This window comes from Acomys russatus, chromosome 5 (genome assembly GCF_903995435.1).
Source record: "Acomys russatus chromosome 5, mAcoRus1.1, whole genome shotgun sequence".
Taxonomy (NCBI): domain Eukaryota; kingdom Metazoa; phylum Chordata; class Mammalia; order Rodentia; family Muridae; genus Acomys; species Acomys russatus.
Genome location: NC_067141.1, coordinates 72,457,825 through 72,481,852, shown reverse-complemented (window position 1 = coordinate 72,481,852; position 24,028 = coordinate 72,457,825). Strand labels below are relative to the sequence as shown.

Sequence of the window (24,028 nt, the reverse complement as noted above, 5' to 3'; positions counted from 1 at the left end):
TCCGACGTTTTGAAAGAGAGTGAAACTTAGGGACGGCTTAATGACCTCACTGAACTAACTACAAAACTAAAGACTCACTCAGAATATTTAGTATAAAATATTCGATAAAAAGGTACTAGAAAACTTTTTTTTTTTTAAATATACAGCTTTAGTTCACCAACTCCGCCAAATCTGGGGGTGGGAGACAAATCATTTGCGTCCAAAGGCAGGCAACCCGCTACCTCTTCTCAAAGATGGTTGATGCAAACAGTACATCATAGCAACATAAAAATGGTTGCTCAGATTAAATTATGCAAACGTAGTTTCAAAATAGCCCGCTCGGGTTTCAGCGCATTACAGATGGGCCTGCGAAGCGCTTGCCGTGTTGTGCCTGGTTCCAGTGGAATTTCTGTGGCACAGAGGGACACGCAACCCCCAAATCTTCCTTATAAAGAAAAGCTCTGAAATATAAGAGCACGAACATCAAATCCCACGGGCACATCCACCTGCCTTGGACATGGTCCCCTGAACACAGATCTGTCACCAGTCCATGGGCGCTCCCACAGGGCTCCATCCAGGCCTACAAGCTGAAGGGGCCATCTTTGAAAGGCTCCCTCTTGTCTCTTAAAAACATTTCAGACATGGAATTTTCCAAACGGGGGAAGGTAAATGTATAGTTTACATTATTAATTACATGAAGAAACTAAAACATATCTTAAATTATCCATTTCCACAAATTGGCAATTTTTTTCTTACCTGGCAATACTTCAAACAGCTATCTATGAAGATTTCTTTTTTCTGGGAATAAAAAGTTCTAGCTTTTTCTACTTAAAACTGAGGGGGCATGCAGGCTAATGACTAAAAACACAGCGGTACTGATAAATTTAACATGCAAGCTGATTTCAGGACACCAATCACTGCTTCATGGAGAAAGAAAATAGTGTTAAATTCATAGCTGAGCAACTTGGCTGTTTTAGTAAGTAATCTTTAGATGTAAGCAATTTTTATCAGTTGGTTTATATTTATGTTGGGGACCAAAGAGAAACTTCAAATAATTAGTAGCATGGTGTCAATCCTCTTCAGTATTTGCTGAAACACTTTACAAAACAAGGGGAAAGAACAGCCTTAGGAAATGTTTTCAGTTTTTTTTTTAAGTTGCAAATCACAAATAGCCGAAAGTTATGTAAAATATCAACGTATACGGCCAAAATCTTTATAAGTAAAATGGGATTTTAGGATTCCACCAGCCAACACATAGGGAACCATTTTGTCCCGAAACGCGACAGCACCGTCATATGGTAAACTTGGATTTTTCATTCTTTGTATTGCGTAACTCGGGTTTTAAAAACCATTCATATTTGACTACAATTTGCTTCCATTTACATGTCTACGTTTGTTATTTTTCTTAGTACATTATGGTGAGTTTACATAATCCCAACATCAGCGCAGTCAACCTACAAAACTAGAGCTTCCCTTTAGGGTTCCTGAGTTTACACATGTACCCGTCTGCTTGGCGGAAGCACTCAGTCTTAAACTATTCTTCAGAACTTCGTCACAGGCTGACCAAACCTGAGGCAAAATAAAGAGTCTTCGAGTGACCCAGCTTTTAAAGAATGCACGAAACAAAACTTCAGCGCTTTGCTTTTATGCTCCCCAGACGGGCTGAGGGACTTCCTGGGACTCCAGACCACTCCAGCCTGTGATAGACGATGAAAAGTCTCGACCTAAACCGTAAGGTTCACCCTGTAACTAATGGAAACCTTTTCTGCGGCCGAGAACTCTTCGCAAGGGCCGTGATGTATACTGCGCGTCGTTTACAGGCCCTCAACTCCCTTTGCCCCCAAAGTCTCTAGTTGACTCCACTAAAGGTAGTTTGTCCTCAGTGGCGACATCTCGCGCACCCTACACTAGGCGCGCACACTCACGCTTGACTGGTCGTATGATTTCAGTGGTCTCTAAGGACCAGGAGGATGAAAAATAGTCTCTGGGCCATTTCCCCCAACTTTGAGCTTATGTGGTTAAAAAAGATCAAGCAACATTCCAGAAGAGAAAAGAGAGAACATACGGATTAAAAAAAAAAAAAAATTATTTCCCCCAAAATCTTGACTGGCTTCTACCCAATCTCGCCAGAATGACAAGGACCTTGCCCAAGGGCCAACAACACTTTAAACACAAGGAGGGCGGGCGAAGTTTAGGGAAGACTAGAAATGAAGCCACAAAAGGAGGTTCCTGGGGTGTGTCCCAGGAGCACCCCAGACCCAGCTCCTTTCTCCCTCTTACTTTTGGATGATCTGGGGCAGGCTAGCTTGAGGCTGCGGCGGTAGCGGTGGCGGTGGCGGCAGGGGCTGCATCCCTCGCTGGCCCTGGGGTGCGGGGGGGCCCTGAACACCAGGCACAACGCAGGCATCTCTGTCGGGTTGCTCCGGACCGCTGAGATCCGCGTCCTGGCTCATGGCTGCTGCCAGCACGGTGCGCAGCGACACCGACCCGGGCTCCCAGCGAAAGAGCGCGCGGGAGGGGCGGTCCCTGAACACAGGCGATCTCTGGCCGGGGTCCCTGAGCCCAGTCCCCTTGTCCTTCTCCGTGGCGCGGGAGGAGACGCGAGGGGAGGGGAGAAGACAGTCCCCGAGGCACCGCCTCCTCCAGCTCCCGCCGCTCCTGCTGGGGCGGCCGCCGAGGGGGGCGGGGGACAGGGACAGGAACAGGGGGCGTCTCCGGGGCCCAGGGGAGCCGCTGCGAGCGAGGTGCCCGGGACAACTGTGCCTGCCCACCCAAGGCGCAGTGAGCTAGTTCGCAGAACAGCGGCCGCCACCGGCCACCGCGAGCCCTTTGAGGTGGCCAGCCAGACGCTCCGCAGCGCGACACCCGAGTGAGAGGGCGACACGCCCGCCCGCCCGCCAGCCGCCCTCCGCCGCCCTGTAGCTCCTTCCGGAGCGCACAGCCTGCCCTACTCTGACCGAGTCTCGGGGACATCGCCAGCGCGAAGCGCGCTGCACCCTCCGGCGGCTCGAGCTCGACCAATGCCACTGGAAGGACCGGACCCCGCCACATCCTTCCCTAGGTGGATAGGACAACAGTCTCGGGGCTCACCACACTGGCAATTCCAGCTTTCAGATTCGGGGTTCCCAGAGGCGACCGGCGAGGTAGCGATGGGTTTATTTTATTTTATTTTTATTTTCACCAGAAAGATCCCACTGGGACCCTTTAGAGCGAAAACAAAACCAGGCACAGGTTTCATTCCTATTTATTGGATGTTTAAAGGATGAGGAGACTTCACCGACTCTACTAATTGCCCACCTGCGCAGGGCAGCTGTGCACGCCCGCAGGGTGAGGCTTTGAGGTGGAGCAGCTGGAGGTGCAAATTAACATGCGTTGTGGAAACACGTGCTTCAGCAGACCGCCTAGGACCTGAGCCACGGTGTCGCCGCCCCGGAGCTCCCTCTAGCCTGTGCGGTTCCTCGGTGCTCTAGACCTGGGCGCAGGCAGCCAAACTCCTTTCCAGTGCGTTAAGAGCCAGAGTGCTTTGAGCTGTCCCCACCGCCTGAAGTTTCTCCCTACCTACTGCACCCATTAGAAAATTCTAAAGATGGCGCCTCCAAAACCTGATAATGACTTGAACTCTCTGAAGGATGATTTCTTTGTCCTGACTCTTCTGTCAATATCCCTACCTAACCCTTGAAATTGCCTACTTCCGCCACCCTACCTTGCAGGTTGCCTGTTCCCCCCTCTCCCCCGTCTCTCATAAGCTTATGTTATCGATTACAATTATTTGTTTTCTTAAACATCAAATCACTCACAGTTCACACAACCAAGTCTGACAACAAAACGAACAAACAAAAAACCAGCGGAGAAGTGGTGGCGTACCCCTTTAATGCCACCACTCCACTCAGGAGGCAGAGGCAGGCCTCTGCGAGTTAAAGGTCAGCCTGGTCTACAGAGCAAGTTCCAGGACAGCCACGGATACACAGAGAAAATTCTATCTTTAACAGAAGAAGAAGAAGAAGAAGAAGAAGAAGAAGAAGAAAGATGAAGAAGAAGAAGAAGAAGAAGAAGAAGAAGAAGAAGAAGAAAGAAGAAGAAGAAGAAGAAGAAGAAGAAGAAGAAGAAGAAGAAGAAGGAGTCGTGGTGGCGGTGCACACCTTTAATCCCAGCACTTAGGAGGCAGAGGCAGGTGGATTGCTGTGAGTCCGAGGCCAGCCTGTTCTACAAAGCGAGTCCAGGACAGTCAAGGATACACAGAGAGACCCTGTCTCAAAAAAAAAAAAAAAAAAAAAAAAAAAAAAAAAAAAAAAAAAGAAGAAGAAGAAGAGAGAGAGAGAGAGAGAGAAGAAAGAAAAGCCTCACGCAAACATGGTTTACTTGCTGGCCCCTGTCACAAGCCAAGAGCACGTTGTCTAAAGACTTAGGTAGGGCTAGGAAGTCTTGATCAGTTTTCTGTGGTTGATTTCTGTCTAAATTCTTGACTGTGGCTTCCAAATACTCCCATTTTACTCCCCCCACACACACACACACATTCCCTTAACCCTGGAGGGAAATGTCCTAACACTAACACTGCAGCTGTCCCAGAAATGGAACTGAATGAAGTCTTCCCAGGTGTTTCTACCAGAGACTCCTCTAAAGCCTCTGGAAAGGGCTTTGTAGTCATGGAGACAGATGTGTTTATAAGTCTGGGCTACAATGCACCAACGGAAACGCATCCTCTCTAGGGGGTTGGTTAGCAAATGCTAAGTGAATTGGGAGTAATGAGGTCCTGCCTCCACGACAGACTTGGGGATGTTTCTTGCTTGCAGGAGGATTTGGAGCCTCTGGTTTTACCATTGGGAGGCTACAGTTCAATCTTAGCCGACCAGAACAAGGTATTTTTAACCCCCGCCTCAACCCCCAGAAACTGGGTGGGTGGAAGTCACACTAATTCTCTCTATCAGAATGAGGGGGTGGGGTGAGTTTGGGACTGAGCATTCACTGGAGTTTTCTTTTTCTTTCTTTCTTTGTTTCTTTTTCTCTTTTCTTTCTTTTTCTTCATTAGAATTTGAACTTAAAACAAACAAACAAAAACATGATCCATGGGCATTTCCCCCTCCCCAGAAATCCTATTTCTGTGATTATAGCTTTTCATTTGCCATTTTGAGGCAGAGGACAGTGCTGAGGCAGAAACCCTAAGCTAATTGAGCCAGATCCCCAAGAACGTTGACTGGGATGATAGCAACAATCATTTCAATTTTCCAAGTCAAACATTAAATGCAATAAACAATTGAGGGTGAGTTTACTTTTCCTCAACTCTTTAGAAGTCACACACACACACACACACACACACACACACACACACACACACACACACCCCTACACAAATAAAATTATTTCGGCTCCTAACGGCTGCCTCCCCCCATCCCAGAAGAGTGTGCCTCACAGAGAGCTTATGAGGAAAGCTGAGTCACCCACTTCACTTCACAGTGGGGAGTATGACTAAGGGGAGGGCTGACAGCAGCCCTTTGCTCTACTCTGCAGAAGCACCTTGTCCCTTCTTGACCCGCATGGTCAGGCAGTGGGGCTTCTCTTGTGCATGGACAACAAGGCACACCCATGAAGAACTTTCATTGCTTATCTTCAGACTGTGTTTTACAACCAAGGAAACTGAGTCTCTCAGACAGCTATGAGAATTTTGCTCAAGGTCACGCAGCTTCTAAGGGACAGAAGCAAGAACTCTGATAGGCAGCTCCACCTTCAAATCTCATCCCTTATCCCTCTCTACACTGCCTGGATGATGGACATGGAGCTGAGAGCTCAGTGTCTGATGCTGTTGCATCCTCCATTGAATTAAAAAACAAAACAAAACAAAACAAAACACCACCTGCACTGTGATTCAACCTGCCACACAGACCCTTTAAGCTCCGTAAATTGGTAGGTGGTATCTACATTGTAATGGGACCACTTAAAGAAAAGAGGCTTCCTTGGAGAGGTGGTAGCAAGGAAGGGGAAAGACAGTCTGTGTTAGTTATTGCAGGGTCGAGCATTCTCAAACTTGCTGTGACACGGGCACCCTGCCTTGTTTTGTAACCTGAATAATTAATATTACTGGCTTTGAGGCTCTGTTGTCTCATGCCTGCTCACTTAATGCCACCACTTCTCAGGCAGAGAAGCCTGGAGAACAGGAGCAAGGTCACTGGGTGCTGAAGAGCAGAGCTCTGGGACACTGTCCTTTACCCAAGGGGACGTCGCCTACCTTTCAGGATGATGCGATCACGCCTCTGCAGAAGCGACCCTGTCCAGTGTGCTGCCCCTCCGATATGTATCCCAGTAGAAGTTCCGTGCCCCAGGGCCAGGGAGGCTGGGAGACACTCCTCCTCAGTCTCTGCTGCAAGGACGAATGCAAAGGCTGCCGTCTCTGCATGGGAGCTGCACTTGTCTCCTAAGGCTGCAGCAAGGGTGGAGAGGGGAAGAGGGAGGACAGGGAAGGGCAGTGAGGACAGGATAAGGCAAGGTGCAAACTCAGAGTACTATGAAAGCCCACTGCTTTGTATGCTAACTGAAAAAAAATTTTTTTTTTTTTTAATTTCAACCCAGAAAATTGATTGGGCAGTTGCCTGCCTAGGAACATTTCTCTGAGTATATATGTGGCCACCATCAAAGCTGTACTTTCAAGGGAATTGACTGATTTTGTTCCTAATAGCAAAATCTAGAAGCGACCAAGTGAGCAGCGGGGTTGGTGCAGATAAAGAAGTCTCTAGTCTCGACTGAGGAACTCTCAAGAGGGAGATCTCTGCCGGTTCAGGAGAGATTTCCTGAAAGAAAGCACAAGTCTCTCAGAAGCCCTGCATCATGACTAAATGTTCTAAATAAAACATCTCTGAGGAAATTATACCACAAGTAATTATCAATAGAGAGTACCTCTAGAAATTGGGATGTAGCAAGAGCCTTTTCTTTGTTCAACCTTTTAAATCATTTAAACACTTGGAATAAAATTTATTGAAATTTATACAACTTGAATTTTCCCTTTGAACATTGCTTTTTAATAGCAGTGAAATTTAATGATTCGCTATTCAACTATCAACCATTAACAACATGAAATAATTAGTAAGATGTTTGTTTGTTTGTTTGTTTAGATTTTTTTGAGATAGGGTTTCTTTGTGTAACCATAGCCCTGGCTGTTATGGAACTGTCTTTGTAGACCAGGCTGGCCTCGAACTCACAAAGAGTCAGCTGCCTCTGCTTCTGAGTGCTGGGATTAAAGGAGTGCACCACCACTCCCATCTCAAGATGTGTGTTTTGCACTAAATTTTTTTAAAATTGCATTTTAATTTATTGGTGGGGTGCTGAATGCCACTGAGCACGTGTAGAAGCCAGAGATCAACTTGTAGAAGTCAGTTTTCTCCTTTCACCTTGTGGATCCTGGGTGACGAGTTCAGCAGGTGTGGCTGCAAATGCCTCAATCTACAGATCCACCTTGCCAACCCCAGAGTGTGTGTTTGTTTGTTTCCAAAAGCAAAAATTCATCAAAAGTAAGGAAAGAAAGAAACTGGACAGTGTGTTGTTCAGATTTCAACCCTGCCTTTTCTGATAAACTAGCGGTCACATTAGAGACAATGACCTAAGGAAACCACAGGTTGACCAGCAGTCATGTGCCTACAATCAGAGTCTAGTAGTCCTGTAAATCAGAATACATTTTATTCAGCTAGACCCAAATGTATTAACTCGTCTGAACGTTAACGGCAACTGTTGCCATATCTTGAAAGTTTAGCCTCTGCTAATTTTTACAACTACCTTATTAGATAGTGGCTGATGTTATTGTTGCTGTTTTGAGTCCAGTTAGGCAACTGAGCTATACCTTCAACACAAGTCATTTTCATGACCATTTTACAGACTAAAACAACAACCACTACCTAAGGCTCGATAAACGCCCAGCCTCTTAGCTAACTGGGAAGCCGGGTCTCTGACATCTCAGAGTTGAGCTTTTAGCTCTTCTGTATCGTGTTTCTTGGTAAGATGGGAGCCCAGGACTCAGCTTGCCTCAGGGCCTTGCTCTCCCTGCTGTCTGTGCCACCCCATCCATGCTTTCCTTTCTCTCCACACTCCCTGGCTTCTCTTTTCTGCCTCCCCACCCCTGCCCCCCCCCGTGGCGGGAAAGGGGGGCATTTTCTGTTTGCCATGCTCTGCCATCCCTGCCGATCCTTGTAAACAATCAAGAGCTCCATCCAGGCTTTCCAAAGAGTCACCTCTCTGAAAAAACAAAAACAAACAGGAGAGACTGGCTGAAAGATATGCTGTTTAAAAATAATGTGGTTACTCATGGGACTGGATGCACATTTGAATGTGAAGGAGACAGTCAGGGAACTTTAGCTGGAACAGTGAGGACATGACCCAAGTTAGGCTCTTTTCTGCCTAACAACCCAGAGGGCATCTCTCATTGGCTACAGGCGAGGGCTTCACCTCCATCTCATTGGCTGGAATTTAGCAGCCGGGCTCTTTGTCCTCTATTAAGCCTGTGGCAGGTACTCTGTAGTGCTCTGAGTGGCTGTAGGTTAGGAGTCCAGAAACTGAGGTTCTGGAGCACTCCGTGGGTACACCCCAGGTCCCTCACCCCGTGGTCCTGAACAGAAAATATTTTCCCCAAGCCAGTGACACCAGCATTTTTGCCTCCTTCTACAGCGTCATTGACTCAAGTCACAGGGGTACAGTGCTTTCTTACCGCTGGTTCAGGACCTGGCAACAAACCAAAACAAGTGCAGGCAGAGCGCAGAATTCCAGTGGCTCCGAGTGGCAGAGTCCAGGCTGCCCTGGACCTGGCTTCCTGGAAAAACAGGGTTCTGAAGTAGGCCTGGATGACCCAGAAAAGACTTTCTCTCATTTACTGTTTAGAAGAAAATTAAGGCGGGATCCAGTATAGCTCTGGGCTATAAACCAGTCATTACTGAATCTCTCATGGGTAGGAGGAGGATAGGAAGTGATGGAGCTATGTCATGCATGTGGGAGAAATCTTAGCTGCTGGCTAATTGAGTGATTTAAGTTCCATAGGGCTCTGCACCCCCTGGGGAGACCCGGCTTCCGCAGGACTTATTTAATCCCTGGAGAATGTCGCTGTCACTCAGAGGCCCCAGCCAAGCAATCAGTGCTTCTGGGAGAGAGGGGATTCCTTTATCCTACCCCTCCCCCAGCACCCTCTTCTGTCTCCTCTTATCACTTGTCTGCCTGCCTGCCTGTCTGTCAGGCCAGTTGGTCATCAGAGCATACACATTTCAGGCAGTGTGTCTACCAGCTCTGGGATCAAGTGACCATTATGGAAGGCTACACCGGAGGCCTCTGCTCCCCCGCATGCCGGTGTGCCGCCAGGAACAGTGAGAGCCTCTGGCGTGCTGACCTCACAGAGTGGGCACCCATGCAGCTGGCTTGGAGTTAGTGCTTCTCCCTGGTGTGGCTTCTTAGAATCATGATTGCAAGGTCATCCTTGGCTACCCAGTGAGTTCGAAGCCAGCCTGGGATATTGTGAACTGAACTGTGTCCTCCCAAAAGCTATGGTGAAGACCGGCTCCCTACTACATGAAATGTGTCTTTGCAGGTATGACTGTGAAGGTGATGCCTAAGCCAACATGCTGGCTATCTTAATACAGAAGAGGAATCTTGACATAGCTGCACAGACAACACCACATAAAAGATGGAAACCCTAGGGCTGCTGTTACAGCTGTGAGCTAAGGAGCACCAAAAGACTGACCGCAATTGGTTGCCAAAAGCCAAGAGGAGGTGGGGAGGGATCACACCCAGGCTCATGGCCCCTGCGGAATTCTGATTTCCAACCTCCAGAAGCATGGAAGGATATATTTTGTTTCCTGAGGCTCCCTCCCTGGTTTGTCATGTGTGCTGATAGCAGTTCTGGGAAACTAACGGGGAGAAAAGAGATTTGGAGGGGGGTGGTAGGAGGTGCTGAGGTGGGGACTGTGTCGTCCTCTGAGAGCCCACAAAATCGAGGAAAGAATGCACAGCCAGCTGCTCCATTTAACACCCTTCGCAGGAGGTCTGCAGCCCAGGTGCAAGCCGCCTTCTAAGGAAGGCAAGGTGTTTGGCTCCCTACTGCGTGCTACCCAGCCACACTCCTGCCAGGCTAAATGCTGTCACAATTAGTAAACCTCCAGACTCCCCCCTCCTAGGACCACCTTCCTCATTAGAAAACTTGATGTACTCATGATTGTGCTAATTGTGCATGCATGTTTTGATTTGATAATGTGGCCCCTTTTGCTGCCTCTTCTTTTAGTTTCTTTTAGTTTCTTTTAGTTTGTTCCCATGACTATATGAGCAACAAGCAGACCATGCTTCCAAGAAGCGCTTTCTGTATCACCATGATCTGTCCCTGCATCAACACACATTTATTTCCTTGAAATGATGGGAAAATGTTGACTACAACACTCTAGAGCCGGGGTGGTTTCTCAGCTCTTCTGAAGCTTTACCAGCAGCACTGTTTGCAGAGACAGATGATGTTAGAATCACAGATACAGCTTGAATCTTAACTTTACCCATCAATCGCAGTGTGAGCTTAGGCAAGATACCTGTTTTATGTCTGTTTTCTCACCTGTAAAACAAGGCTCCTCACCACGACTGGTGACACATGCCTTTAATCCCAGCACTTGGGAAGCAGAGGCAGGCGGCTTGCTGTGAGTTTGAAGCCCTCCTGGTCTACCAAGTGAGTCCAGGACAGCCAGGGGTACACAGAGGGAGAAAAAAAAAAAAAGGCTCCTGGGGTGGCAGGGCGTGGAATACCGCACATAGCAGGAGATGAGCTCATCCACAGAATGAAGAGTTTGTGTAAGTGCTCAGTCCAACATCAGCAAAAGTCACCTAAGATTAAGATAGAGTGCCAAACAAATGCAGTTTCCCTTACTACACGCTCACAACACTTGTTTCTGTGTCCCACTTCTGTGTGGAATTTCTCCCCAACAGCTAGGGAACTAATTCAACTCAGCTCTGACGCCATCCAGCTACCCGGAGGAGTTCTTTATGGCCAGGTCCAAGGCAGAAAGGAAGACAACTTGAGTTTCTCTGAACTGCGCTAGAGAAGAGAGACTAGTTTCTGCTGGCTACTTTAAACAGGGAATTACAGGCCCAACATCCTGGTACCTGCCCCATAGACACTATCACTCAGGTTTAATGTCAAGCAGAGTGGCGGCGAAAAGGGGTATGGAATTATTAGGAAAAATCCTGTGGTAATACACGTGGGGGGAAAACAGGATTGGGCAGGAAGGCAAGTTGGACTATGATCAAGTTGCTCTGGAGACCTCAGCTGATACTGTGGAAGTTCTAAAGCAGCCATACTCAACCTTTCACAGGGGCCACATATCAGATATCCTGTATATTAGAAATTTACATTACAACTTATAATAGTAGCAAAATTATAGTTATGAAGCAGCAATGAAAACATTATTATGCTTGCAGGGGTGGCTACAATGTGAGGAACTGTAGGTTGAGAGCCATTGTTTTAAAGCTTGGTGGTCCTTCAGAAGAGACAAAATCGCCCTCAGCATCTCAGGGCAGGTTGAAATCTAAGAGAAAAGTGAGCCAGTTGGGAGAGCTGGCCCTGAGGTCATGAGAATGGGAGAGCTGGCCCTGCCCCTCACTGGCTGCAGCAATTGGAAGAATGAGCCCTGCACCTACACTGGACAGCACTGTGGACCTGTCCTTAGTGGAGGGGGCCTAAGTGAACTGTCCTAGGGTGTGAGCATGGGAGAGCTGGCCCTGCCACTTGTCTGCCATAGGTGACTGAGACATAGGAGTGATGCCCTACCCCTGGACACCTGCTGTAGTCAGTCAGGAGAGTTGGCCCCAAGGTCATAAAAGTGAGGAGCTGTCCTTTTCCTTTACCAGCTGCAGCTGACTAAGGAGAGTCAGCCCTGCACTCTGCCTGGGCAACACAATGGAGCTGGCCCTGATGGCAGAGGCACAGGTGGGCTAGCACAGTGGGTGTGAGAATGGGAGAGCCATTCCCACCCCTTACAGACCATAGCACTTTGGGAGAGTGGGCCCTGCACCTAAACTGGGCAGCACAGTGGAGCTGGCCCTCATGGCATGAGTGCAGGTGAACCAGGCAAGGGCATGAGAGCAAGAGAGCTGACCCTACCCCTCCAGCTGCAGCATTCGGTGAGCTAGCCAGGGCAGTGCTGGAGAGTTCACCCTGGTGATATGGGTACAGGAGAGCTGGTGGGCTGACCAAATTACCAACCTCCCAGGCCCAGATCTAGGGCTTTGAGTTGGCCCACCCAAACATCTACCTCTTCTATGAACTGCTAGAATGCATGAAGGGGCCTGTCCTGCTGATCCAAAGCTGCAGGTTCTCTATGACATGGGGCAACAACAGGATATCTGAGAGGAGTCCTAGTGAGGATCCAGGATTGATGGTGTCACAGAAGCCTGAGGCCTCAAACCAGACCAATGATTCATTGCAATGAATGTTTTCAAATAAAGAAGTATGGACAAAAGAGTATACTATAGGTCACACTGTGACACAGTACAGTTTCCAAGATGAGATGTTTTCTATGCTTTCATATATATATAATTTTTGTTGCAAAGGCACAAGGCAGACACTAGGGGACAGGAAGATGAGTGCGTGGTGGTACCTGATGTGAAACTCACAAAGAATCAATGAAAGAAAAGATACTTTATTTCTTAAAAAGAGGAGGGAAAGTGAGCCTGCCTCTCTCTCAATGATCCTAACAAAATCCTCCTCACCCGCTCTGACAGTGATGAGAAAATAGCCATAAACCAATCTATAACCAAAAAAATGTGTTACCTCCTCTGCTGAGTCACTGTCACTCACCCTCAGTGAGGTCACATGAGGAAACCCAGAGTGGAGTTTGGGGTGGGGGTGGGATGGGGGTTATGGCTTTTATACTGGGAAATCACAGGATATTGGGGTGAGTGGTCTCTGGGCCTAACTATCCTCTGCTTTTTAACTGGAAGGGGAAAAAAAAAAAGGCTAACATGTCCCCAGGCTTTGTCACAGCAGGTGTGTCCTGAGCTGGAAGGACACAGAGCAACAGGCATTTCAGAGCACTTGGCACACAGTAAAAATATTTTCTAAATGTTTGCAAACGTATCTCCATACAGGAAAAGGCATACCTGGGTGGTCCTCAGCCTGAGTAGACCGAGTCTTGGAGAGGCCAGGCTCTGCGTTCCTTCCTCTTGAACTGGGCAGTAGGTTTGGGATTACACTTACTTTGGGGCAGTCCTTCAGGCTGTGCATGTACAATGAGCTCCTTGTCTGCGTGTGATTTTACACTTCAGTGAACACGTCCTCACACATTCGAGAAAGAAAAGACACAATAAATCTCACATGGTCTAGCTAAGGCACGGGCATAAACACAAATTCCTGCCTCCTGCTTGAACCTTTTCTTTCTGGCCATAGTCTTGGACACATTGTAACCTTCCCACTGCAGACTGTTACTGCACACAGAACTGATCTGAGAAAGTTGGCGTTCATAATAGCCCAACATTTACAACTTTCCCAGCCCCAACAGCTAAGAGTCAGTTGGTTTTTCTTTGTTTGTTTGTTTTGTTTTGTTTTTCGAGACAGGGTTTCTCTGTGTAGCCTTGGCTGCCCTGCACTTGCTTTGTAGACCAGGCTGGCCTCGAACTCACAGCGATACTCCTGCCTTTGCCTCCTGAGTGCTGCTGGGATTAAAGACATGTGCCACCACGCCCGGCCCAAGAGTCGAGTTTTTAAGTAGAAGTCGCAAAGATCATTACTGAAGCAAGAATATTTTGTATCCTGAATACTCAGAGAATTTTTTCCTTTTTTGAAACAGAGTCTCATGAATCCCAGGCTTTCTAGAACTTGCTGTATAGCCGAGGACAATCTTGCACTTCTCATCCTTCTGATCCTCCTGCATCTGCCTCCCAAGAAAGCACTGGAATTACAAGTGTGGGTGACCATGCCCAATTTATGTGGCATCATGAATCAAACACAGGACACTGAACATGCCAGGCAAGCATTCTACCAAGTGAGCTGCAAAGTTGAAGACGCCATGACTGTTCATTCGAGAAAAACAAAGATTCCCAAAGAAGCACTGTGTGCATGATGACACTACGACTCTCAAGACTGGGGCTGGAGCTACGCTGGGTGGCTAAGAGCCTGAGCTGCCTTGACCAGGGCTTGAATTCATTTCCCAGGTATCACGGGTGGCTCAAGTCTACTGTAACTCCAGCAGAAAAGGGGTTTTACCTTCCTCTTCTTCCAACCCACACATATGTGCACATACCTCCACACAGACACACACATATAAATAAAAATAAAATCTTACACAGAGAAAAAGTATGTGGGAGATGTATGTTTCCTCGTGGTTTGATCTATTTAAAGCTGTTTCATTGTCTTTCTTTGTTTCTTTGTTTGTTTCTTTCTTTCTTTCTTTCTTTTTGCCAGTGTTGAGGGTTGAACCTGGAGCCTTGTGTGTGTTGATAGGCAAACATTCTACCACTGACCCATATCGTCAACATCCGTCACTTAAGTGGTGCAGTCTGGCTTTACACGTGCTGTCCCCCTGCCTCCTGGGACCATGTAAGCAGGGTGTCGGCCAGCAATCATTTTAACATTCATTAATGATCACTGTTGGTCATTACAAATCATTTTATAATTGTATCAATGTAAGTTTATTACTTGATTTCTTTCGTAAAGAGTTTTTGTTAAGTATGAACATAATTGTAATTCCAGCACTTGGAAGAGTTAGGCAAGAGGATCACAAATTCAAGGGGAAGCTAGCCCATATGATAAGACCCAATCTAAAAGTTAAAACAAAACACCTCTCTCTCTCCAAGGTATACATATTTCTCTTTTCACTAAAAGGTTTAAAAGAACCAGGTTTCCTCTTTTTTTTTTCAGTCAATTATTCTTTTGCATTTTTAGAACTGTTTTTAGCTGTTTTCCTTCCCCACCCCTACCCCATCCCCCCAACTCCCCATCCCCCACACAATGTTAAGAGTTCCTTATGTATTAGGATGACCAGAACTTTATATCGGATATTAATGCCTTGGTTTTATTTTGGCTTTGCTTGTTTGTTTTTACACATTAATTTTAATAATAATTTGTTTACTTATCTATTTGGTTTTTCGAGACAAGATTTCTCTGTGTAGTCTTGGCTGTCCTGGACTCACTTTGTAGACCAGGCTGGCCTTGAACTCACAGAGATCCACTGGCCTCTGCCTCCCAAGTGCTGGGACTATAAACATGTGCTACCACGCCCAGCTCATTTTAATTTATTTTTATGTAGTGAAAGTTATCAGTCTTTCAGTGTTGTTAGATTTAGACCTTGAGTTAGAGTTACAGAAAGTTCCTCACATTAAAACTATTTTTTTAAATTCTCACATCTCCGTTGAGTGTCTATGTGATTTTATTTTCACGCTGTCTGTTTGGTCCAAATGGCCATCCAGTTGTCCTCACGGCACTGATTAGAGAATCAGCTTTTCTTTCAGTATTTCCGATGCCCTGTTTATCCAGTGGTGAACTTCCATGTGGACTGAGGTCTAAGCCTGGATGTTCCATTTTATTCTAATCGTCTGTTCATTTACCAGTTTTAATTATAGACTCTTTACAACATGATTTACTGTCTGACAGTCCTCTCACAGCTTTTTTGGAGGTTATATATGTATGTGTGTATGCATGCGTGTGTGTGTGTGTGTGTGTGTGTGTGTGTGTGTGTGTGTGTATGTATGCATGCATGCGTGTGTGTGTGTGTGTGTGTGTGTGTGTGTATGTATGCATGCATGCATGCATTATTTTCATATTAGCTCCAGAACCAACTTCTCTAGGAAAAAAAAAGTGACCTCTTCCTTAAGATCCCATTGAATGAAATATATAATAAATCAAATATCATCTTAAGGGAAATTAACTTTTAAGATGTTGAGTTGTTCCATCAAAAAGCGAGGAGTGTCACTTGCTGTGTCCACTTTACTTTACATCTCCTTAGGGTGTTTTCAAGCTTTCCTCAGGGAGACGTTCACGACTTCGGTGGTGGCAAACGCAACACTTGCCATTCCAGCAGATCAAAGCAAAAGTTTTATTACAGAAAGAAGTGATACCATAAGGGAGGGCAGAACCAAGCAAACCACCGTGCTGCCACCAGCTGCCACACTCAGTCCAGAGGGACACGAGATCTGCAGCTGGACAGAAAGCAGCCCCTCTCCTGGGAGGTGACACCGCTCTACAGTGCTGGGGCCTCTGGTGCCCTAGGGGTTCCAACTGGGGGCACTTGTACCCTCAAACTTGCTTACTGCACGCCTGTTTTCTTTCATGTTCTGTGTGTGTGCGTGTACCTGGGTGCCTGTATTTGCATGCGTGCGCTGTTTGTGCGTATGGAGGTTAACATCGGGTGTCTTCATCTATCATTCTCTACCTTATGTGTTGAACCCACAGTTTTTCAATCAAATCCAGAGTTCTCTGTGGCTGCATAGACCCCTGTACTGAGGAGGAAGACTTTTCCCAGCCTGGACCCCTTCCCAGGCTGCCCACAGGTTTGTCTCATAGGTGACTGGAGACCCTGACGAGATGACAATCAGTGCGACCGCCACAGATGCAGCTTTGTGACTTGTCATGCCTCTGTTTTATCATGGCTGCCAGGAAGGAAACAGCCAATAAATGCAGGCTTACAGTTAACTCACTGGCTTTTATTCCAGCATAGTAGTAGCTATGCTGGAATGTTCAAGCCCATGTTAGAATTTTTATTGTAAGCCATCTAAAGTTCCTTATTTAAAAGGATGCTTTACTCGAGTGTGATAGTGCATGCCTTTAGTCCAAGAACTCAGGAGATGGAGACAAGAAAAATTTAGAGTTCAAAGCCAGATTTGGCCATATATCAAACTCAAGACCAGCCCGGGCTACATAAGAGCATGAATCAAAAGACCACTTTTTTATATTTTATTTTATTTCTTTTTATTACATATACAGTGCTCTGCCTGCACCCCAGAAGAGAGCACCAGATCTCATTATAGATGGTTGTGACCCACCATGTGGTTGCCAGGAATTGAACTCCAGACCTCTGGGAGAGCAGGCAGTGCTCTTAACCTTTAAGCCATCTCTCCAGTCCCCTTTATTGTATTTTTAAAGGAAGAATCTATGTAAATTAAACCTGGTAACGCATCACAAGCATCTTTAGGTGAAAAGCAGCACATTTGTGAGGCATAGGGACAGGTAATCCCAGCACTTGGGAGGCAGGATCAAGGAGTTCAAGGCCAGGTTGGAATACATAAGACCCCCATAGCAGCAGCATCATCATCATCATCATCATCATCATCATCATCATCATCATATTTATACATTTCCTGGTTCATAAAGAAATGCCCAATCAATGAAAATATCACCAACACAACCATTGCCATCATTGTTGCCATCATCATCACCAACATCATCCCATCACCACCATCATCACCATCACCACAACTATCATCATCACCAACACCATTATCGTCACCAACACCATTGTCATCACCATCACCATCATCACCGCACCATCACCACCATTACCATTACCATCATCGCCACCACTATCATCACCACCAACACCATCATCATCGTCATCATCCCCACACCATCACCAACATCACCACCACCACCATCGCCAACACCATCATCCTCACACCATCACCACCATCACCAACATCACCACTACCGCCATCACCACCACCATTATCATCACCAACACCATCACCATCAGCACTAATATCACCATCATCCCCAGCAGCAGCATCACCATCACCATCATCCCGGCAAGCACTCTATTTTATACCTCTTTGCCTGGGGAATAACAAGCAAGTTCTGATGAAGTAAGCATGGGGTGAAAGAGTAGGCATCTACAAATGATAATGGACCCTGGGCATCTCGTGAACGGTGACCATTCTCATGCTGCTTTCTGGTCATGATGAGATGAGCATTCTTTTGATCCTCACCATCATATTCTGGCTCAGTCCAGAACACTGGAGTCAAGTGACCATGATGAGCTGGAACCTCTGAAACCCTGAGCCGAACAAATCCTCTGGGGTTGGGGCTGGGGTTGGGGCTGCAGCTCAGTGGGCAGAGAACTTGTGTGGCGTGCTTGAAGCTCTGCATTTGAGTCCCAGAATCACATAACCCTGGGAGGTAGACATAAGAGGATCAGAAACTCAAGATCATCCTTGGCTAAGTGGAGAGCTTGACGTCAGCGTGGGCTACATGTGACTGTGTGTGTGAGAGAAGGGGTTTGGTTTGCTTGGTTGGTTTTTGGTTTTGGTTTTTGTTTTTTTCAAGACAGGACATCCTGTGAGAGAAGTGGTTTGATTTGCTTGGTTGGTTTTGGTTTTGGTTTTTGGTTTTTTGAAGACAGGGCATCCTGTGTAGCCATGGACATCCTGGAACTTACTCTGTAGACCAAGCTGACCTCAAACCCAGAGATTTGCCTGCTTCTGCCTCCCGCATGGTGAATGTGTCTTAATAACACAAAAGCAAAACAAAGATTGGAGGTAAGTTCAATGGTTAAAACCATTGTTGCTTTTGCAGAGGGCCTGGCAATCCCCACCACCAATATGGTGGCTCACAATCTTCTATAACTAGTTTCAGACAGAGGCCTTTGGCACCTTATTCTGACCTTCACAGGCACCAGGCACACTCATGGCAACTATTAGAAGTAAAATAAAATTTTTAAAAATTAAAAACAAATCTTTCCCACTTTAAACAAACAAACAAACAAACAACAGAAAAAGTAGCCTTGGGATGTAGCTCAGAAGACTGACCAGTATGCAAAAAGCCCTGCATTTGGTTTTTACATCCTGTAAAGCAGCCATGATGGTACATCCTTGTAATTCCAGCATTTGAGGAGTATAGGATCAGAAGTTCAAGGTTATGTTGGTTAAACATTGAGTTTGGGACCAGACTTTAAGGGATGAGTGCCTGTCTCAAACACAAATAAATTCTTTTAATGTCTTGGGTGATTCACATGTGTTGGCTGTCATAGGTTTTACACATGGTAAACTGGTGGCCATTCAAATAATTTTCATCTTCCTGGCATTGTCTTCCATGGTCCTAATTGGCAGCTGTTCTTCAGGCATGAAAGGGTGGGGCAAGCTTTCCATTCTGTGTTCCCACAGCACCCAGAACTCTGAAGTTACCACCTGTCTTGTAATTGACATTTGCTGGCTATTATCCCCCAAAAGGCCATGAAGCCAAGTGTCTTTTCTTCCCTGTATTCCTGGGTAAGGCACAACACAGCAGGTGCTAACAAATACCAGTTTGTTCCAAACCCAAACAAATACTGTCCATTTCTTTCTCAGTCCTTTTAATCATTGTACTTACTAAAGGATAGGAAAGTTGGACCAAGGTTAGTAAGTAGTGATGAAAAATATCATGGATAGTGTATGTGAACTCAGGTACTAATTACCTGAGAGCATCAGGTTCATTTGATTTCTCTTAGTGTCATTTGGAAAATGAAACTATTAACATCTACCACATGAGAATCATGCATGATAGTTCAAGCTTATGTCTCAGCATTTGGGAGGTAAAGGCAGAAAGACCAGGAGTTCAAGGCCATCCTTGTCTACACCAGAAATTCAAGGCCAGCCTGAGATACATGAAACTCTATCTCAAAAAACAAAAAACAAGAAGGAGGAGGAGGAAGAGGAGAAGGAGAAGAGGAAAAGGAAGAGGAAGAAGAAGAAGAAGAAGAAGAAGAAGAAGAAGAAGAAGAAGAAGAAGGAGAAGAAGAAGAAGAAGAAGAAGGAGAAGAAGAAGAAGAAGAAGAAGAAGAAGAAGAAGAAGAAGTAGAAGAAGAAGAAGAAGAAGAAGAAGAAGAAGAAGAAGAAGAAGAAGAAGAAGAAGAAGAAGAAGAAACAAGAGACAAATCCACGATGTTAGCGTCTGGGTTAGAAAGGGCTCAGTGTCAAAAAGAATGGGATCAGGGTGGGGGGACAGGAAAGAGCATCCTTTGATCCTCCCTAGGGCTTGAGGCATTTGCCCAAAATTAGCTCTTGCTTCCCACCCTAAGCTCATACATCCCCCACAAGCCTCAACCAGTGCTCGCTGAACCCCAGTGAGAAGGGCTTCTGAGTCTATCTCCCCTGCTAAGAAAGACGCAGGTCTCTGAGGTGACTGTTGTGACTTTCCAGAGTCACAGCAACAGGTCAGCCCCAGGAAGAGCAGTCACGCTGTTGGATTCGTCCCTTTCTGGCTCCATAAATAGCATGCATTCCCCGCCTCCCTCTGAGAACACACAGATAGGAAGGATTAAGGGAGCACTCTGCTGAATGTAAACACTCATGAGTCCATTTGTCTTCAAGGCCCAGCGGCCTCCTCTGCACCTGTCCTTTAGCAGCCACTTCCTCCCCTTCTCTCAGGCTGTGTGAGACAGCCAATCTTAGTTTGAACAAAGGCCACAACATGTAAGAAACCGGCTAAGCTGATTTTGCTTCATGCAACCAAAAGCTCCGACGCTGCAGAGGACAGGATTGGCCAAAGAAGTTTATACATTTGGAGAAAATGACACAGCAGGGCCCTGGTGTTAGCATTCCTGGTCTGCTCAGAGCCTGGCTTCTGCTATTACCAAACCACAGACACAGGGCTTAACGGTACCTCAGACTTAAGGTACCACGGCTGCTGAGTCCAGGAAACCCGTAGATGATAAGAAGCCAATCTGTGCTCAAAGCCACACTGCATCTTTCCACAGCTATTCCAAGTGAGCTGAAAACACATTTGTAAGCATGTAAAGAAGTCTAGCCCAGCCGGGCGTGTGGCGCACACCTTTAATCCCAGCACTCGGGAGGCAGAGGCAGGCAGATCTCTTTGAGTTCGAGGCCAACCTGGCCTACAAAGCGATTCCAGGACAGCCAAGGCTACACAGAGAAACCCTGTCTTGAAAAACAAACAAACAAACAAAGAAGTCTAGCCCTGGGCTGGAGAGATGGTTCAGAAGTTAAGAGCATTGGGTGCTCTTCCAGAGGACCCAGGTTGAATTCTTATCACACACATACATGCGCACGTGCACACACACACACACACACACACACACACACACACACACACACACGGTGCTCACAACCATCTATAACTCCACTCTCAGGGGATCCTGCTCTCTCTTCTAGCATCCAAGAACAGGTACTGCACAGACATACATGTAGGCAAATACAAAAATAAGTAAAATCCTCCCAAAAAGAAAGAAATTTAACCCTAATGAAGAAAGCCAAAAAAAAAAAAAAAAAAATCAAACTACAGGAAAGATGATTTAATATAAATAAAATAATGTTATTCAATAGTGTATGTACATATATGTGTGTACATATATGTGTGTGCATATATATGTGTGTGTACATATATGTATATATGTACACACACATATATATATGTACACACACTATTGAATAACATTATTTTATTTACATTAAATCATCTTTCCTGTAGTTTGATTTATAGATAGATAGATAGATATAGAGATTAATCAAAATACGTAGATCTGGGAAATAAAAAGAACCAATTAATCTTGGCAAAAAATAAAAATAAAAGTCAGAATTCTATTTTGGCCAAGGTAGAGTAACAGAGACTAGATTTAGGTTCTTGGCAGAAACGGCCACAAGAAAAGCAGAATCAGAGACAAAGCAACGGGCTTCAGACACTTGACATGAGGGACCAAAGAACAGCAGCCCTTGACCACTGGGAGGGACACCAGATGAGCCACATCATTGATGCAGCTCACTGCCCTGAGGAAGCCTCTAACTCTATCCAGGGAGAGTGTTCTCATTACCTCATTGTTGCAATACACCATGCCCAAAAGCAACCTGGAGAAGTGAGAATTATTTTACCTTACACTTCCAGGTCATCACTGAGGAGAGTCAGGGCAGGAGCTCAAACAGGAGCAGAGGCAGGAACATGAAAGAAGGCAGCTTCTTCACCGGCTTGCTCTCAGGCTGCTAAGGCACAGTTGGCTGGCCCTTCTACATGTATTAGCAATCAGTGCCCCAGAGACATCGCGCTTCCCAAATGATCAAGGCGATGTGTCAACCGAGACTCCCTCAGATAACCCTGGGCTGTGTCGGGTTGACAGCTGAAGCTAACTAGGAAACAGAGGGAATTGGAGTGGAGCCTAGTAGATTCCCTGAACTGAAGACACAGAACTGATGGTGTGACAAGCTGGAGTTCACAGGACTGAGTACCACAATGACAGAGTGCACAGCTGGCGAAACTCAGAGGTCACAGATGGTCCCTCTCAAGTATCCAGCAGAGTACTAATCTGTGAGTGTGAGGGAGGAGGCTACCTAAGGGCAGATGCCTCTCTGACAGGGCTAGACAGGACAGTGCCTGCTGCCTACACAGGATTGTAGAAGCCTAATCTCACTAGGCAGACTGAGGAAACTGACCCATAGGGCACTGGGCAGAGAGGTCAGCCTGAGTAGTGCCCTGGGTCCCCTGGGTTCCCTAAGGAACCAACAAAGCAAGAATCCAGATGATTCCAAGTAACAAGGTTTGTAGGGACCCAGCACCCAAGAGAGTCACAGAGCCTGACATCCACTTAGTGATTTCTAGTCAAGTAGAGGCAGGAAACACACAACCCATAAAGACAACAACAATCACTGAACTGAGTGCAGAAGTGGCACAGCCATCAGGATTAGCAGGGAACAGGAAATAATTGTTACAGCTTCATTCTGTCCCTCCCCCCCCCCAAAAAAAAACAAGCAGAGATGTAAAAATGTACTGAAAGTCTCAAGTCTCAAATAGGACTTGGAGAGATAAACTACAGTGATTAAGAAATAATAAAACAGTCCATGTGATTTATGATCAGTTAGACATTTAAAAGAAAAGCTTAGTGAGCTTGAAAGTGTAGGAGCAATAGAAACTGAAATGAAACCCAGAAAGAAATTAGAACAGGGGTGCAGGTGGGGGAACAGTTGATGGAATGTGTGGAGGCAGCAGGGTCTGAAGTTCGAGGGCATCCTTGGCTACAGTAAGTTCCAGGCCAGCCAGGAATCCACGAGACCTTCTCAAAACAAAACAATAGAATTAGGAAAAGCAAATGAGGTGATCAGGGCTCTCAAAAGAGGAGGAGAAAACATAAAAGAGACTTCAGGAAATACTGCTGATACGGCATTGAAAGAGAATCCCCGCTACCTTGTAATCCTACCTCCAGGGAGCCGTCTTCCAAAACCAAAAATGCAGGCTGGCAGTAAAGCTCAGTGGTACAAGGCTAGGGGTTCTGTCCCTAGCACCATAAAAATGAAGAAAAGGGAAGTGATGGTGAGCGAGAGGAGGCCGAAGGGAAGTGAGGGAAAAGAAAGTGGAAAGTCACTTTAGACATTTGCAGTTAGAAGAATTGAACAGATGCACACTATAGGAGACTCTACAGCAAGTTTTCATAAGAGTCCTCAGCCTATTAGTGCTACAGTTTAACGACAACTTAATCCTAGCAAGCATTCAGCAGACATCAGCAAGCTGAGCGATGATGGCCTGGCAGGCATCGTGGCCTTCATTTTCTGTATGAAGAAGCTGAACCCTGGGAAAGCACAGGAACTTAGCTCAGTTGCACAAAGCTGAAAGGCTCTCTGGACTTGGAGACTGTGCTTTTCCTTTCTCTGCTAAGGCCTTAAAGGCAGGAGCAGAAAGGTGGCCATAGGGCCAGCCTTTCCCTGGCAAGACACACAGCCAGAGGTCTCTGTTCAGCCAGTGAAGAGGCCCCATCCTTGGCCCACTTGCCTGGCTCCTCATGTCTGGGTCTCAGCAAAGGAAATAGCAATTCTAACATCACAGCTAGCACCCAAAGGGGCTGGGCATATTCACAGAGCCCAGGGTGCCTTGCACCTCACCAAAAGCAGATTACCTCACGTCTAGGCCCATCTCTCCAACACCCAACGGAAGGAGAGGAACCCTGCTTGGCTCCTTGGAGTCCTTAGAGTCAGTATTCTCTGTATTTTAGAACTCACTGATAAGGGCCTGCTCCCTTTGAAGACCCTAATAAAGTGTTCTAATGGAAACATGTTTGGCCTTACCAATAAGAAGTCCTGTCTGAAAGCAGCAGAGGTGACCCCGTACACCTGATGGACATGACCAGGCCTCCAGACTCCGTGAGGTGCTTGG

The 24,028-nt window shown here is 46.3% G+C and overlaps 1 protein-coding gene across 1 annotated transcript in view; it reads right to left on the bottom strand.

Moving 5' to 3' along the window:
* Positions 1-7,829, bottom strand: part of Rbm20 (RNA binding motif protein 20) — a 204,606-nt gene extending 196,777 nt beyond the window's left edge. The window contains exons 1-4 of the mRNA XM_051146964.1: positions 7,802-7,829; positions 6,200-6,391; positions 2,931-3,036; positions 2,260-2,742 (exon numbers count right to left, since the gene is read on the bottom strand). Coding sequence (XP_051002921.1) covers positions 2,260-2,742; positions 2,931-3,036; positions 6,200-6,391; positions 7,802-7,829 — 809 coding nt within the window. The remainder of the gene's footprint in view (positions 1-2,259; positions 2,743-2,930; positions 3,037-6,199; positions 6,392-7,801) is intronic.
* Between the last annotated feature and the right edge of the window lie 16,199 nt (positions 7,830-24,028).